Consider the following 18,927-nt stretch of genomic DNA (forward strand, 5'->3'; position numbering starts at 1 on the left):
GCCAAAAAGGTAGTTTCCTCAGGAAATGCAAATAAAAATACCAATAAAATAATATAATAACTAATAATAACCGATTGAGATAAAATTCACAAATACTCAGCAAAATAAATAAATGATAAATAAAATCCCCAAATACAATTTGAAAACAAAAATTAATAAAGTGCATTTTCGAACTCTGTTACATATGGAGCTTTAAGTCTGGCTCACAGTTCAATAAATTGACTAGTTGTAGCGGGATTTCCGGGGTGCTGCATTCATGTGGCTGACGGGGGCAGTGTTGCGCACACAAGCGTTCAAACGACGTAAAATACGAGGAAGAAGAAGAGTGGAAAGGAAAAGGAAAACGAGGAGAAAGGAGTCAGTTCTCTGTGCAGGTTAAAGTGATCAGTGTTTGAGAACAAAGTGACCGAAGACCATGCTGAGGGCTTGTCTGAGAGGAGCTAACGCCACAGCCCGGGTAAGAGCCGCAGAGAGCCTCCTCCGACCCGCCGTCAGCTGCCATGTTAGCATTAGCGTGTTGTCATTCAGTGACCCTCAAGGTGCCACAGCGGGTCTGCAGTGAACAGAGGCGGGATGTTGACCTTAAAACGTGAGCTAACGTTAGACTGCAGAAGTAACACGACTCTTTAGTGAAGCTGTCACCAGGAAGAGCCGGTGACGAACGAGCACAATGTCAGAGCTACTTGTTAGCTTCAAGTGACAATTGGCTAAAGCTAACGAGTTTAGCAACTGTTGTGTGTTTGGGTCACTACATTTCTGCTCTAAAGCAGCGCTATCTAAAAGCCCCGGGCGGTCCTGCCCTACATTCCCACAGATCTGCCTGTACATGTCGGCTTCATGTGTGACTCAGATACTCTGTGACTTAAATTAAAAATGGTCAGTGCTGTCCGCTAGAACCAGGACAAGGATCGTGACACGGCCCAGGGCTAAGCCCTCTAATTCCGAGCGTTTAGCTTCACCTAGTGGTTAAAACCGAGAACTCCATTGCTTTGGATAATGTGACGTTTCTACAGTGTAACAAATATATTGACATTATGATAACCGTCTCAAATATTAGTTGCTGTGTTTAAAGTAATAAAATTTTGTTCTAGTTATTACATTGTGGTTTAAGGGATTTTTGTTGTCAGAGAAAATTGTGATAACTTGACATGTTGTAATAATGAATGAATTTGTTGGACTGGTGTTTGGACAATATTTGCATCACCTTTGCAGAGACATGGGCTACATCCAGAACAACAGAATAAAATACGACTTTAGTCTGTACTAAAGTGAAATTGTCTTTTGTCTACCAGGACACAGCACCAGAAGCGAACATTCCCTCACTGGTGTCCTTAGTCTCGGCCCTAGCACCTTTAGTTCAGAGGTTAGAGATGTGAGGAAACATCTCCTTTATGCTTGAAGCATTATCTGACATCAGTCTCTGTTGACACCTGTCTGCAGCAGCTTTGTTATTTTGAATGTTGTATTTGCATAAGTGGGGTGTGCTGCTCGTGCTGCAGGCAAAGGGTAATGTGCAGTTAGGCAGGAAATATGGCCATTGTGTGTGTTTGAGACATTGGAGGTCATTTCATGAACTAGCTGTGGCCGATATTAAATTAATTTTCTCTCTTCCTCTCTCTCCTGTTCTCTCTTTAGAAGCACTGTGGGAGGACTCCTCTAACTAATCTGCAACACTCCCGGCACTACACCACAGGAGAGTCTAGGTAATACACACACACACACACACACACACACACACACACACACACACACACACACACACACACAGCCCTCAGTTTCATGTCTGTCCTCTTCCACCACAGTGGAGCTGCTAAAGTGGTTGCTGCTGGCTTGGTGACAGTAGGCGGAGGCATTGGAGGTACGATACTCTACGCCAAATGGGACCACAAGTTCAGAGCAGCTGTGGAGAGCAATGTTCCATACTCCGACTGGCTGCTGGGTGTGGCTCTGGGACCCCCTTCTCAAGATGGCCTCCCAGTCAAGAAAGAGGTAACTGGAAAGCCCTCTTCATTAGATTAGACTGTTTGTCACATCAGATAAACACCAGTGTTGTGTGAATCCTGGGATCTTGCATTTACCTTTACAATCAACAGCAGAGCAACATTGTTATTTACTTGAATGTAAAAGTGTGTAAAGTCACATGATCAGATAAACTGGTTAAAAACTGAAGAGCAGGGATTTATATTGAATAATCACACAGCTTCACATGAACTGTCAGTACAGACAGTACAGACGTTCACTGTGTTGAACAGAGACTGAGAGTCTGTCACTGTGTGTGTTGACCTGACAGCCTGACAGCTGCAGACAGATCTTAGCTTGCAAGACACACTGAATACAATAGAATCCTGAATAGAATTCAGTCCTCTTCAGACCTGTATAGATCTGGTATTAACATTCATCTCAGGTGATGACCAGTGGTCAGCTCTAAGTTAAGGTGTGGACACACCCTAGACGCACTGAGGATGCATTTGAGATCCAATCAGTCAGACCACATTCAGAAGTAGTATGGACCACGTGTGGCCACATTCTTTTAGCAGTGTGAACGTGAATGTGTATTAGGCCACGTTGAAGGACCAGTTACTCTAGGTCCTATGAAGGACCGCATACTTTACTGACGTCCGCTGAAGGACTGTTTACTCTACTGACGTCCTATGAAGGACTGTCTACTCTACTGACGTCCTCTGACAGTCTGATTAGTCCAAACACAGTTTATAATGAACCAAAGATATTTTACAGTGTCAAATGGATAAAACTTCATTTAATTGAGCCAGAGTCAGAGCTCATATCTGTACACCAAACACAAACTGAGCTCACATCAGTTTTCTTCTTTGCTTTCTGTCCTGACAGTCCCATATGCTGTTCATGTGACTGTGATCACTTGACAACATGCACACAGCATGTAGTGCAGATGTGTTTTTACTGGGACACAAATACAAAGATAGATCTTTACCGGACTCTACTGTGTTGTTCTTCCTCAGCCTACTGGTGTTACACAGCTGCTGTGTTTTATGACAGCTGGCTCTACACTCTCACTACATATGAGAATGAACATTAAGCCGCCTTTCCACTGCAGAAACCTCCCCCAGAAACCTTTTGAGGAACTATGGCAGGAAGCAGGGTCTATATTTAGTTCCAGGGTAATTGGTCGACCCCCAAAAAAGTCCCTGGTTGAGAGTGGTACTTTCCAAAGGTTCAGGAGCTTTGGGGGTGTAGTGTGCAGTGCTGAACATTTCTGACTGGTCGAGCGCTCACTGCATTTTATTTCACCCGCAATGTTTAAAAGTCTGCAGCAAGCGAGCGAGCAAGCAAACACATTTTCCACACTGCGAAACAGGTCTGGGAGAAGGTAAAAAAAAAAACTGGAACTGGAACTTAAAGTTCTAGGTACTTTTTGGTTGAAACGTAGCTTTAGAGTGTGAATATGAAAAATTATTTTGTGCCTGTGATCGACTCTGTTCTTTACTGTTCTTCCCTAAGATCCTCTCTCAGACATCAGAAATGAAACGGCAATATGTACAATTGCTGTTCGTTCGTTGAAGCATCGAACTTGTGTACCTTGGTGTGGAGTTAATGGTGAAACTAAACTGAACTGAAGAAAACGTAGCAGCTAAGCATTTTTACAGAATTTCACTCGTCCTTGATCAATATCGGAGTTCGAATGCAAGTTTTCTTCTTTTTTTTTTGCAATGAAGTCTCAGTGTAGTAAACATTCAGATAGCAGTTATTCATGTTTAGCTGTTAAAAGTTAATTCAGTTATTAGTTGTTAACAATTAATTTTAATTCTGTGAGTATGATGACAGAACTCATCATTGGTCATGTTTATGGGTTCTCTACATTGCTAAAGACTGTTTATGAAGTAAATGACCCAACCCTGTAAAATCTGTGTGTTTCTGTAGTTCCATCAAATCAGACAGAGTAGTACCTCCTCTCTCTAGATGATCGTCTCATGTCAGTTTCAGGAGTGGCATTCCCTCAGTTAAACTGTCCTTAATATCGGATCAATAATTGAAATTAATCTGCCAAACAAGACCTTCAGTAGTTTGAAAAATGTGTTCCAGATTTAGACGGCTTCAGCTGTTATTTCACTGTGTCAGATACATATTTAATCAATATTTAGTATTGAATGTAACCACCTGATCAGACTCTGTTGAAGATTTGCAGCAACAAAAAACTCTGATCAGCATCAGGGCCAAAAACACCTGACTTGATCATTACATTGAATCATGAAGTTCAAGTAATTTAAATTCCATCTAAAATGTCTTGTTGTTGGATATGACTTTGTCCAGAACTGAATATCATATGTGGCTTTACACAGTTAAAATGGCTGCTATTTCTGCTGTTAAGATGGAGAAGGCCCAGCCTCCCTCCATGATGGACAAACAGGTGAAGGCATCTAAAGCCAAGTCAGAGAAGAAGGTTAAGGAGGCAGCAGAAGGTTCAGCCAAAGAGATGCGTCCTGTCCCCACACAGCCTGCACAGAGCATAGAGGGTAAGTCTTCAGGCTTATTGTCCACTGCTGTCACAGTTGTCTTAAGTCTGTCACCTGCTGCTGTGAAGTGAGGAGCGGGCACTAGAGGGCAGCAGTGTGTCAGCGCTGTACCACTGTGTGGTGACATCACCTCAGACTGGAAACTTTTTACAATGACCTCATTCTGTCCTGAATCTTAACCCAGTTTATGATACTGTAATTTATCTATTTATTTATTTAATTATCAAACCAAGTGCAGTGATGTTGATAGGTTTTCAATGTAGTGAGTCCCCAGGACCCACAGGTGGTGATATGAGTGGGTCCCTGGGAAATTCAATGGGTCCCAAATGGGTCCCAATAAAAATATATTCTTCTATTTCTTAAATTGTAGTGTTAAACTCCTTTGATGGTGGTATGATACGGTTATAATTAACAGATATATTCATGTATGTTCAAAATGTATCTGAAATTAAACAAATAAGATTCCAAATCTGAAAAGTTTATTGCAAAACTGTCACAGCGGCATGACATACAAAATTCAAATAAAATAGCATTTTTGTAGCAACATAAATAGCACCAAAATAAATTACTAAAATTCAAATGAAAACAAAATGGTGTCTGTAGTACCAAAATAAATTATCAATAAAAGTGCTGATTTTAACACATAAACAAAACATTCTCATCACCATGACAGAGTCAACAAATAAATTGTCACCAAAATAAGAACATCAACTAAATCAAATGAACTGAGTCAATCACTGTGAAACTTTTAGCACCCAAATGAAACTTACCTAACACAGTGGAAAGTCTGTTAAAGTATTTTTCATCACCGCCACCGGAGTATGTTTTATTTATTTCATTACAGCACGTCCCCTAGACGTTAAAACATTGTCGACATGAGTGAACACAGCATCGAGCAGTGGAAACATGAGTTTATTTACCACTATGAAGTTCGTATCTTTAATTGTTGAAATGAAATCCGCGGTGACTGGCTAATTGTTGTGGTAGTGGCTAAACTAGCATGTCGCGATACTGTACACAGGGGATCACGTCTGCGCGGAGTAGATGCGCAGAGGGTTGAAACAGCGCTTGCCTGGTCTGCTGACAGCGAAGTTACTTTTGCTAGTTACTGTGATTTTAAACACGAGTTGTTGTTCACAGTGTATCGTTTTTCATGGGAAAAATGAGTTGCGTCCCTGGGACGCATGGATAGTGAGTTTACTGTGTCCTTTCAGATTTTAATGCGTCAGGGACGCAGGACGCATACCTAGCAACATCACTGCAAGTGAGTGGAGCTGTGTGAGAGAGAGAGAGAACAAGCACTGGTTAAAACCCCCTCACTTAAAATACATGAACTCCAGGTCCCTCTGTTGGTGTGGTGGTGATCAGAATAAAATGGAGACTGCTGAACCTTCTGCTTTGAGGGGTAAATGCAGTAAATCATTTAGGCTGTAAGAGCAACAATCTTGAAGTGTAATCATTTATAGCTGTATGTGTAGTTGGGTCCAAAACTCCAGTTTCCCATTTAATTAAAAGGGAAACTGGGATTTTGGTCTGAATGGATTTATTTGTTTATAGGCAAGGGGTCAACCGATTATCAGCCTGGCAGATTATTGGATCCGATTAAAGATTTTAAATTAATTAAAAAATGAGCTACTTTGCTTCTGATGCAGATATTTTATTCAAGATGAGTAAAATCAAAACTGTACAAAGCCAGTTAAACTGTTATTGTTATGTTTTTAAAAGGGGAGGTAATACATGTTAAATGATGATGATAATAATGATATCATATGATTAAACTATTAGAATAAAGAATATCTTCAGGTTACGAGGTGTATATACATTGGTATTTCATCGCTCATACTTAGTTTCCCAGTGAGAACAGCACTGAAATCAGCCAATGAATTCCAGTCAGGCTCTTTACAGCCTGTGTATACAACTGATAATTACACGTATACACTCAGTTTATTTGGAACATCTAGCTAAAACTGATCAGTCTACTACAACAGTCCTGTAATAACTCCTCCTTCATGAAGTTTATAATGAACAGTTTTTATAAATTGTTGTATTTTATTTATTATGGATCCCCATTAGCCACTACCAAGGGAGCAACTACTTTTCCTGGACTCCAGTGATGTAAAAGTTACTTAAGTTCAAGTTCCATGCTTTATCTAAAGTAAAAGTAAAACAGTTGATCCAGCTCAAAAAACAATAATACCACCAAAAACACGATATACAGTGACTGAAGGATAAAATGAGTTTAATAAATAAAAACAGAAATAAAAATAACCACAAGTTCCTCATTAATGATCATATTCAGATATTACGTAGTAAAACATGACCTGTGTTAGAGGGGCTGGTGTTCTGTGCCATTAGGTATTTCTTTAAACTCCTCTTAAAAACACTTTTAAATGTGAAATATCTGATAGTAAATCATTCCATGTTTTCTTTCCTCTGTACAGAACAGTGCACTGCCTTGCATTAGTTTTTGGGACTGGAAATAAAAAACAACCTCTTGATGCCGAGTATTAAAGTTGTGACCATTAGTAAAATATAAAAATTGAGGGTACAGGACATTTGAGATTTTAGACAGTGCAATATTTCTTCTAAAACAAAGCAGAGAAACAACTATCCCGTCCCTCAATGACCAAAAAAAAAATTATTGTTCACACTTTAACATTTAACCAAGAACAGCAAGAAGTACATACAAATACAGACAGATACCTATGAAACAATGGTTTGAACAAGCTTGCATTGTGCACGCACAGGTACTATACAAGCAGCTCTAAACAGTTGATTGTCGAAAACAAGAAAAAAGGAAGGGAAAAAGGGAATCGTCTTCTTCTCAGCAGTGGAGCAAACTCTGCATTAGGGTTACCACCCATCCTGTATAATGCGTGAATAATGTAATATCAAGTTAAACCCAGCTAGTTATAGCTGCAAGTGGACTAGAGAAGTGAGCAGTAACTGACAAGCTCTGTGTGCAAAAATAAGTTTATGCTCACCTTCTTCAGGTAAAGTCGGTAGTACAGAGCTCCGATAGCTCACTTGACACTTAATCAGTTTCAATTTCCAAGTTTATTTATATAGCTCCAAATCATAATATACATTATATCAAGGCACTTTACAGGGTAAGGTCAGTACCTTACTTTTTCTAAAGAGAGAAACCCACCAGTTCCCACAAAGAGCAAGCACTTGGCGACGGGAGGAAAAACTCCCTTTTAACAAGAAGAAATCTCCAACAGAACCGAGCTCAGGGTTGGCGACCATCTGCCTTGACCAGTTGGGTTTGAGAGGAAAAAGAGGGGGTGGGGGATGAGAGAGAGGGAGGAGAGAGAGAGACCATGAACAGTGGGGCTGGGTACTGCAACTGATTCCTGAATCGTTTTGATTCCGATTCATAAAGTTTAGGTTCGATTCCTGATTTGATATTGATTCAGTTAGAGATATTTCAGTTACAATATCAATTTTTCTTGGATATGAATGAGTTTCTCAGATAACTAATGCTAACTAATTGTTCCTCTAACCTGTTGCATTATTAAGAATTTGAATGTGTACATTATGAATGGACCCAAAGCAGTTTATCATTTGATTTTCCTTAAAAACAGTGATCGTAGATTGGCAAATTATGCTTCTAGTCACTGATCACCTCAAAACTGATCACCTGTGGTTAATACTCTGGTGTCTGCGGCTGAGAGAAGCACTGTGTGCTGTGTAGTGTAGTCCCGCCTCCCACCTTGTTCACTATGCTGGTGCGCGGCAGGCCACACAAACAAAACTTGTTTTGGCGTGTGGAACTTTTACAAAGTATGTGGGACTGATATAATGTATGCCATCTGCAATGCAGGGCTCCAGACTAACTTTCAATGGTTGCAGCCATGATTTGGTTGCCCCTTTTTTAAATATAGCCTATATCTTCATGAAGGAGGCTCTGAGGCTTCCTCTTCTTGAATTATGTTCAACAAAAATGTAAAATTATACGATTAGATTTCAGTAATGAGGAACAATAACACTCATGATTTTTGTAAAGGCATACTAACCCAAAAACCCTTTACGGAATCATGACAAAGTTTCAGAGCAACTGAGACACACAGCATTGCGGTAACCATAGTAACTCATTCACTGACCTCTTTGCATGCACACGGCCCGAGAGCAGCAGCAGAATGGGAATAATTGACAGTAACTGATTTATGGATATTTCTCACTTTGCCCCAATGGTCTGAGGAACTCTCTTTCTCTGTCTTTAATTTGATGACCATTTCGCTCTCCCTCTGAAATGAAGAGAGGAGGTGCTCAGTCCCGGCAGGTTTTGTGCTTAAATTGCAGGAGTTTAAATTTATTACCAATCAACGCAATTTAAGCTTAGAGTTGTCTGCAATGAACAGGCCACACTGCTTACACTATGCACACAATATAGCATTGCTCTCATACTGCAACCATGGGTAATGACTTAGCTTGGTGTCTCTGTCTGTCCCTGTCTGCTCCTGCATTCTGATGAAAGTGCAGGTATTCAGACCAACTGAGCCAGTGAAGGAAAAAAAAAACACTTTCAAATATGAAGTGCACCAAAACAGCCTAATCAGTAATGATCATGCAATGACCATGTGTAATTTTAACTCACACACTCACAAAAATAGTTGCATACGTCACAGTTTGGAGCCTAGCAATGTCACCAAAAATGATCGGTACTGACTGTGAATCGGCCAATCTCACTCATAGATGATCAGTATTGGTATCAGTGGCAGAAAAACATGATCGGGGCATCCCTACTTTAATGTCAGTATGACAACTTTGACTATTTGATTTGTTTTTATTAGCTCCCTACATGAAGTCACGTGTGTCATGTAGAGAACTATTAAAAGCAAATCAAAGATCGGATCTTCAAGCTTTTAAAAATGAATATACATTTTAACTGGATTCTCACTTTGAGAAAAAAAGTGACGTAACGTCATACCGCACGGTGGCTCCGGCAGCTCTAGACCTACACTCACCTGACCAGATCTCGTTGTGACAGCTTCACACATCCACAGGAGAGCAAAGGACCTATATTAAAAGATCGATCTTGGGTTTTATGAATCGATATTGGTCGATTATTCAAATGAAGATCGATTGTAATAGGAGAATCGATTGTTTTTCAACCCAGTCCCAATAAACAGCAGTATATACTGTTGATTGTTAATTGTAACAGTGAAAATAAGAACAGTTACCCCAGTTACCCAGAGGTAATGGTTTTATTGTATCTGATGTTAATCGTTAAGTGTTATAGTGGAAATAATCTTATACCTATAGGTACTAGTGTTATCAATAATACTATTAATAATGAATAAGACGAGTATGCAGGATAATAATATATGCCTTCAATGCTATTGCATTGCAGGCACATAACTAGAAAATTCTTGAAGAAACTTTGAATGTGCCTGCAGCTTGGTGTGTATCCACACGTTTTAATCTCTACAGAGGACGTTACTTTGAGTTTCATTCATGTTGTAGAGAATTATCCCAACTCTGACCTCAGTCACTGCAGGTATCCCTCAAAAAGCTCTTTGAAACTGCGAGGCCAAAGTGACCTCACAATGATGGTTTCGAACCAAAGTTTGTCCCCACAACCATAACAAGATATGTATGCACACATGTACATGCCCTAACAGAAGTTGATCTGCAATAAAGCTGCTGTGATATCTCCTGCTAGAACAGAACAACATGTAAAAAATGCCCTGAGTTTAGCCAATCACAGTCAGTTTTGTTGAAGTTTGGGCAGCAACTGCACTTGTGTGTGTTTTTGTATATACCAGTTCCTCATATCAGTTATCAGTCTCCTTAATCACTAATGAACAATAACGGCCCCGAAAAAAGCCACATCGGTCGACCCCCATGATGTGTGACCACATTTCTGGAATGTTAAAACATATTATGTTCTTTATCATGTTACATTAACATAATTTGATTTATTTAATGTTGAGGTTAAAAAGAATCTCTCAACCTCTTCTGATTGAATTTGACTTGTTCATTAGATAGAGAGTTAATGAAGTCTGCAGAATTAAAAAAAATATAGAGTGATGGACTTCATAATTAACCACAGTAGAAGGTTGTTTCTTTCAGACCAGAAGTTAGGGGTCAATGCAGTGTTTCCTCTAGGATTGCACTGGTCAATGTTCACAAGAGCCCACAGGTAAGACCAGTCTATGGGGCCCCAAAGGGAGACAGAGACTGAACCATGATGTCGGAGACTTTGTTACTGTGTCTGACTCATTTTAATAATGTTGAAATGTCAGTGTTTTATGTGCACTCTGTTGTTTTCTGTGTCCACAGAGACATCTGAGGGTAAGCTGTCCTCTCTCCTACTTTAGCTTCCTGTAGATCTCTGTGGTGTCTCTAGACTTAAGAGATGAGACAGTGAAGGGTATGGACACACAGACATGGTGGACACTGAATTTTCAAATTCAGACATGCCATTATTTATTTAGGTGTTTATTAATGACTTTTTAATTAGAACTTTTATTATTTATTGATAGATTAATGTAAATTCTTTTATAATCCCTTTGTCTTTTCCATTCAAATATCAATTAATGAAATACTTAGAAATGTAATTAATTAATTGTGGATTAATTAATTCATTTGTAAAATCAATTTATTTATTCTTGTTTTTATTCCTATATTTTTATTCTGCTTTTATTGTCTAATCAGTGGAATGCTTGATAAGTACTTCCATGGTCCCTTGAAGACCAAGACCTGAGGAGCAGTCCCAGACCAGAACCTGCAGTCAGAATAGGTCCTTTAAAAGAAGCCAAAAACAGTCTGAAGACACCTTTTCATAACAGAGCGCCAGATCAACTCTTTCAATCTCTGTTTGTGGATTAGCAGATCTAGAATGTTTTAGAGACCAGTCCTGATCCACGATAGTAGCATTGAAGTCTGGATCACAGTTAAATAATAGAGTGAATCCACTGAAAAGCAGCAAACACACACTCAAACACAAAGTTAAATATTAGAAATATTCATAAATATTAAAAAGAAAAAAGGAGAAAACATTTGTTTGATAAACTAAAGGGACTTGTCAGTCTTGGTGTGAGAGGAATTGATGACAGGAAGCACAAACACTTAACAGATATCATTCCACAAAGAACACAGTCTCAGATCTGGATCCGGTGTTTTACCATAGTACTGCAGCGACCTGCAGTCTCTTAGGGCCTGATTTACTAAAGCTTTGCGTGCGTAAAAACGTGCGCAAACGCGACAGCACGCGCAAACACATGTTGATGCTGATCTACCAACCGGGCGCACCGAGGATTGCGTCTGTCAGTCAAGCAAAATAACACGCGCTATCCATTTTGCGCTTCTGCCTTCATGAATATGCAATATAGGCGTGCCTGCCAGAACGCGCAAAATATTGGGAGGAGTAGATGCAAATAGAATCATTTTGCGCACGCAATGTGATTTACCAAACCTCAAACTAATTGCGCTGATTATTTTTGCGTCTATATTTAGCACGTTTGAAAGTCAAGTCTTAGGCTACCTGCCACAGCCGTGCGCACAGATGGCTGCGGTCATTGTTGCAAGGAGGCGGCGTAGGCACGACAGGCAACGGAGAGAACCATCTTTTCTGTTCGTGTCACTCTTTTTGGAGTGGCAGAAGAAAAAATAATCGAGACATATCGGTTATCCGGCGATGCAAAACAAAAAAGTCATTCGTTCAGAGTTCAGAAAATCCTTAAATAATAAATGTTGCATCATAATGTCAAGTGTTTCTTGTTTGTGCTACTTTGACAAAAACTCACATTTTTATGTACTAAAGCCCACTTTCTTTTAGACATAGGAAACATTTAGTTAGGCCTAGTTCCTATCATTTATTCCTGAAACTTAAAACAAATGAAAACGCACACACTTCTGCGCCCCTGCTGGAACGTACAAACAAAAAAAACTCTTTTGCCAATTACGCTTTTCCATTGCACAGCTAAAGAACGTTCATGACGCACGTTCATGTCTTATGTGGTGTACCTGAATGAATTAAAAATATTCCCTCTATCCCAGTAATCTGCTCATCACAGAACGGCAGCTGCACCTGCTGTTCAATGGGAGACAGAGGGTCCTCCTCCGCCGGTCCTCCACCTGTTTTATTTGCCGATTTGTTATTCTGTGCGATTTTTTCCTTTGTTCTTCTACGAAAGTCTTGCCACCTTTTCTTCATTGCATCCGGTGTTCTTTTGGTTTTCCCCTCAGCATTAACCTTGTCACAGATTTCCTCCCATATTGCGTTCCTCCTAATAACGGTTAAATTCCTTTGCTATAACTCAGAAATGTGCTTGTTTGCCTCTTGTACCAGCACCTCCAATTCCGGTCCAATTGGATCTGCTCGTTTGCATTCGCCTCGGTGAACACCCTTAACTCGCGCAAAATCCTCATTTAAATAGGGCCGGCTCGATCACTTTTGCGCCTGTAGTCAACTGCGCTGTTAATCTAAGTAAATCACTCGCAAGGCCCAAACAGGCAGTGCGCGCAATCTATCCGTGTGCGCACGCAATTTAGCGCTCTTTATTTGGGATCTTAGTAAATCAGGCCCTTAGTCTATAAACTCCAGAACTTCATCTAGGGTCAGTCCATGAGTAAGTCAACAAAAAGAATCTGCTGCTGCTGGTCTGGATAGAAAACATGGCTTTGATGTGTGTCATATGTCTATGGTGTGTGTTGCCCTTTAGTCCTTTAACTGAAGTAAAACACCAAACTGCTAGACTTCACTTCTCAGATGTGAACATTTACTGCTCTTTCTTTTTGTCTGACATTTTAAAAACTGAAAATAAAATAAATAGCAGACTGATGATGAAACTGATCATTTGACTCAGCCCTGTTCCTTAGGGCCTTGTGGCCTTAAATACATGTACAGCTCATAGATCATTAGACTGTAGTGCAGTCCAGTACATTTAGCTCCGTGATAACTTACCACACTACAGCTGAAGCTGTTAGTGCAGATGAAACCATGTGCTCACAGACATGCTGTGTCTTCCTGTGTGTGTCCCCCCGCCAGAGGCTTCAGCAGAGGCGACTCATATCATCTCCGCCATCAGTGAGGTCCCATCAGTACCTGCTCCCTGTGACACGGAGGCAGCAGCAGTCAAAGGTAACATGTCTCCACCACAGGGTCACTCTGATATCGCTGCGAAAGAATATATATATCATATCAGTGGAAGGATTAATGTTTGTCAATTAGCTGGTCATCTATAATTATTACATTTTTCATACCATCATCTCACAGTGGATTATCACTGAGTTAATGACAGTCTTTCAGATAAGTGTTTGAATGTAGCCAGAGACACCATTTGTATTCCTCCACACCGGCACCAGTCAGAGCTGGAGCCATATTGTTTTCAGGTCCCATTCTCATGAATGCGATATCTCAGTAATGCCCTGAGATATTGCACAAAAATTCACTACACTGATAAAAATATCCTGCATGATCTACTTAAAAGAATTGAGGCAACTTTTTACATCAGGTTATTACGTAGATCAAGCAAAGCTAGTCTTTGTATAAACAACTTAATTTTTTGAACATAAAAAATGTATTTGCAAGTTAAGTCTACTTAATTTTAGCAATTTTCCCAGCGTATTTTTGAGTGTTTTATCTGCTTAATTTCTTGAGTTACAAATATGCATTTTTAATTGAAACTTACTTAATTTTTTTAATTTGATATTTCTTACTTGAAGTGGGATCTACATAGTTTTTCCAAATGTGCTAGTGTCGTTTTAAAGTTACATTTACTCACATTTTCTAGTAAGCAATTCAAATAATTGGTTATTTTATTAGAAGGGTACACTCAGCAAATTACGTAGCACTCCATGCATTACATAAAGATATGTTGTGTACAAGTCAAAAGTTTGGCATGAGGATGGTACTAGAGAAAGGTCATAAGGTCACCACAACCAAGAGGAATATTCCTTTGAAAAGCATTAATGTACTACTGAAAACTGACATATTGGTCTTGAGATAAACTGACAAAATTGACATGGTTCACAGTGTAGAAAATATGAATGTGCTCATAGAAGGCCATAAAGTCACTAAAATTTAATGGATTTATTGACTAAACATCATGAATGTGTTTGCTAAATTCTACAACAATCCATTCATTACATCCATTAATATACTGCCATGTAGCTGAAGTGTTGAACACACGTATAAATGGACAAGGCCATCCCCCAGACCCTGTCTGCCAACTGAGCAACAGTATGTATTCTGAACAACACCCACGAGTCAACCATCGGGTATAAATATTTAACTTGTAATTTAAAAGATTCTGAAATGCAGTTCAATCAATGTACAAGTTGAAGTAAGGTCTTATTTTGAATTATGAATACAATACATTCACATTGTATAGGATCTTCTTCATGAGTCATGTGTTTCTCACTCCTGAACAGTTACGTTCCTTAAAATGCTCTTACAACCTTGAATTAACAACAACAATCCCATATGAAAACCTAGGTGACAAGGATTTGTCTGAGCTGACCAGGGCTGAATTTTGTGGCATTAAAAGTACAGAGAACTGATGGAATTCACACTATAATACAATACATACAATACATTCCCCAAATAAGCAAACACCAGCATCAAAATAGATCAGTGTAACCTGAGAAAGTGCACTTCGAGACTTTGAGAACCTGAGACACTGCAGTGTAAACACCACAACTGTAAACCTTGACAGGAGGGGGTTCACTAAAACCCTCTGCCTTCAACCAAGTCTGTATGGCTTTTAGGAATGTAATCTGACCTTCAGATCATGAACCTTGGAGGACATCCTGTTGTTCACATCCTCCAGCTCTAGGAAGATCTTCTGAAAAACCTCAAAGGTGTATTTCAGTGTCTTAGGGTAGCTTAGTTCCATGGCATAGATAAGACCCATCAGGTAAGTACAAGCATGTGCCACATCAGGAATACCAAAAAGGACCTCTGCTCCCTCAATGGCTATTCCAGCTTGCTTGTTGAGACCATCATCCCTGGCTTTGCTGACCACAAAGATGTTGAGGACAAATGTAGTAAGGTCCTCTTGGATGGCTGTGGCATCATCATCAAAAACCTGCGAAATACAGCAGAGAAAATACAACCAACTCTAAGGTAGTAATTGGAAGGATGCATATAGCTAACTTTGCTCTACCTCGATACAGAAGATGAGATTGATATTTTGTGGTATTTCTTTAGTATTGCAGCATTGGTTAAGAGGTAAGTATTGTATATTTGGGACAGTGAACAGGCAATAGTATGTTAAAAACCTGATAATTCTATAAACTTATTATTATGACAGTTTAGATGAGAAAGCAAGGTGCAACTTTAATGGCGAAACTTTATTTCATTTCTCTTTAGAGGTTTAAGTATGACAGATATGCATCAAGGGAGTTGGGTTTATCAATAATATGTATTTTGCCCACACATTAGTGAATATAGGCAGAATCTAAAATGTATATAACCAATCCTGTTTTGTGAATACATACATTTAAAAAGTGTGCTTATTTGCAGCTGTTATATACTACATGCTACTATATTTTATTTATTAATTTTCCCCAAATTATAATTGCTTATCTGCTAACCTGTATGCCTTTTAATAATTTGATAATACTTGAGTAGAAATGTGTATACATGATACCATTCAGCAATCAGCCTAGCTTGCACAATATTGTATTCACAGTATATATATATACACAATATACACAGACAGGGCAAAGGTATATTTTCTTTACCTGGTAGTCTTTGATTAAATCCTCCGTCTTCTCACCAAGGTAGAGAATGAGGCCTCTGATTACAACATCTCTTCGGAACTCAATGCTGTGGTCCTACAAAAGTATAAAATAGGTCATTATGTTAAGTACAGAGAGTACAGTGCAATTTTGATACATAAAACTAACTTCTACACTGTTGTAAGTACATACCTCATTTAACATGTCAAGGGTCTCATCAAGTTTCTTCCCAGTGGCTCCCCCCTTCCTCCTGTACAGGCACAACAGTTTGGGCGTATATTGGTCCAACTTCCCCAGGAATGTGGACTGTAATGGTTTCAGTGTGATCCTATTGTGTGATTCCTATCCTAGAAAACAATTAGAAAGAGACAGGGCAAGAGAAAAATACACCGAGTATTCAGCTTGAACTGAATCGTGAGTGCGCTATCTAACAATGGAGTGCTTGCTATTACACAGGTAATCAGATAGACATAACATTTTCCCCCTCACAGCTCCATCAGGTAAGAATACTGCTCATTTTCTTGAACAGGTGATCAGGTAAGTGTATTTTTTACTTTATTCTCACAACACAAGATAAACATACCTGGGAAAGCTCAAACAGGGCAGGTCATCGAGCTTTGAGGTCAATCACAGGTGGTTTCTTGAGGATTACATAATTTCAACGCAGTGAGAAGGTTTTGGCCATTTTCTCATTAATGAGCTTGTTGTTATCTCTCTTCTTGTACACATACAGAAGCTCCACTCTCTCCTGTTCAAGGGTTGCATCAGTTTCACCTTGAGGATGAGGTGGGAGGTAGTTAACCTCAGATTTCTTTGCCTTTTTCAAGCCATTTGCTGGAGTTCTATCTGCAGCTGATTTCCTCTTCAGACAGTTAACGTTTAGCTCCGGTAGTCCAAGGTGTCTCACCTTTGCTCTGTAATTGCCCAACTTGTACTTTAGGCTGTTGTTCCAACTATATAAACCATTGAAGGACACTGGGTCCCTCAAACACGGATGCTTCGTAACCAGGGCCTCAGCGACCTGCTCCCTTCGGGCTTGTGAAGCATAGGCAGTGTAGACAAAGATGCACTCTGCTAATTTGTTCAGGTGTCAGATTTTACTGCAGGATTGGTGAGTAGGGTTCCGTCCTTTTTGTAAGCTTCATTTGCAGCTTGTAGAACAAGCTCTGTGTCAAAGGACAAGGTAGGTATCTCAAACTGAGCTGGCCAAGGCACAAAACGAAGGGAGGAAGCGCTCTCTGGAGAAGACAGAATTATGGTATCACTAGACACAGTGGAACTGGAACCAACATCTTCCTCAGCACAACTGCTATCAAAGCTGTCTTGGGACTGTTTGGCATTCAATGAATCCTCAAGTGTCAATGTGATCACTGAGGATGAACCACCTTCACAGTGTCTTTGTCCTTTATTTCATTAGTTTCAAGGAGAGTAAAAAACTGACCATTAAAATCTTGGTCCTGGAACTGGATACTAAATTCTTGTTTGATTTGCAAATGTCTCTTGTACAATATGCTTCAATTCCTCCACAGTCTGAGGGATTCCTGAGGGCAAGGAAAGCTAGCGGATTTCTTCCTGCAGTATGACACAAAGTCTGGTAGACATGTTGATGATTCTGTAGAAGAAAAAAAAGACCTTTGTTATTTTGAATTTAGGCATGTAAAGAATCAAATTATATCCTATTACAAAAGAGATTTGTAAAAAATGTAATGTTAAAGTGCAGTAACCAGCACACAGAACAGGAGGCATTAATTAGTAAATAATGGTCTTTACTGACTGTCACATTAACCAGAAGTGGTATTTCAGTGTAAGTAAATGTAAGTACTGCTATGTATTCAACCATAATTCATTTCGATGCAAATTGCTCCACCACTTAATAACTACTTCGATGGTATGTTATACTCACGACTATAAAATACGACTATAAGGATAAGAACCAACTATCACTTTAAAAATAGGAATAAGATATGGATCACTTTTTCAAGATGCTAGTAGGGGGGGATGGCATAATAGAAACTGTTTGCACCAATTCATTTTCAAAGAGCAATGGCCAATGGGGAGACTGACACTCAACTGGCGAACCAATGGTATAACTTCAATTGGTCATAGACATTTGCATTTCTACAGCTGACATCCCTGTTGTGGTCCAGCCAAACACTAAATAATGACAATGAATATACAAATCGGGAACAATTGAAAACATGTTGATATATTCAGTATTTTAACTACCTAATCTTGGATGTGGATGTGACGCTTCAAGGTGACAAATCGCTTTCCTGCAACAGTGTATGCTGCAAGAGGGTAAGAGAATTCCTGTTGCTCGAGGACTGTCACTTGTCTTTTGGATTCCAATTCAGAAGCCCTAAGGTGCTCACTGTACCATGAATGTAGACACTTGACAGCAAATACAGTCCGGCCATGCAGAATCAGGATTAGACTTAGTTCAACGAAATCCGGAAGCCCTCCAGTGTTTCCATGGGGCAAGATCATTCCCACCGAGAAACTGGTGCCATGGCAGGTCACTGTGTATTCAGGTATTGGCTACCTGAATACACGTCTCTCCAGGAAACTTTCTTTGCACTGCTTCCTGTATGTTTTCCTTGAGGACATCCACAGGCACCGTGGAAATATTTGAGACACTGAGGGCAGGTTTCAGTATGTCTGTGCCATGCAGATGGTAAGCTAGCATGAGCTGATGCTTCACAGCAAGAGACAGTAGAATGTTGTGAAAACAGCTAGTATGTCC

General features: G+C 39.6%; 1 protein-coding gene across 1 annotated transcript in view; it reads left to right on the forward strand.

Moving 5' to 3' along the window:
* Positions 1-308: 308 nt before the first annotated feature.
* Positions 309-18,927, forward strand: part of immt (inner membrane mitochondrial protein) — a 49,474-nt gene continuing 30,855 nt past the window's right edge. The window contains exons 1-5 of the mRNA XM_022757118.1: positions 309-457; positions 1,636-1,703; positions 1,803-1,989; positions 4,346-4,490; positions 13,489-13,581. Of these exons, the coding sequence (XP_022612839.1) occupies positions 416-457; positions 1,636-1,703; positions 1,803-1,989; positions 4,346-4,490; positions 13,489-13,581 (535 nt within the window). The 5' untranslated portion in view covers positions 309-415. The remainder of the gene's footprint in view (positions 458-1,635; positions 1,704-1,802; positions 1,990-4,345; positions 4,491-13,488; positions 13,582-18,927) is intronic.

Source organism: Seriola dumerili, unplaced genomic scaffold (assembly GCF_002260705.1).
Source record: "Seriola dumerili isolate Sdu_G_001 unplaced genomic scaffold, Sdu_1.0 BDQW01000264.1, whole genome shotgun sequence".
Classification (NCBI taxonomy): Eukaryota; Metazoa; Chordata; class Actinopteri; order Carangiformes; family Carangidae; genus Seriola; species Seriola dumerili.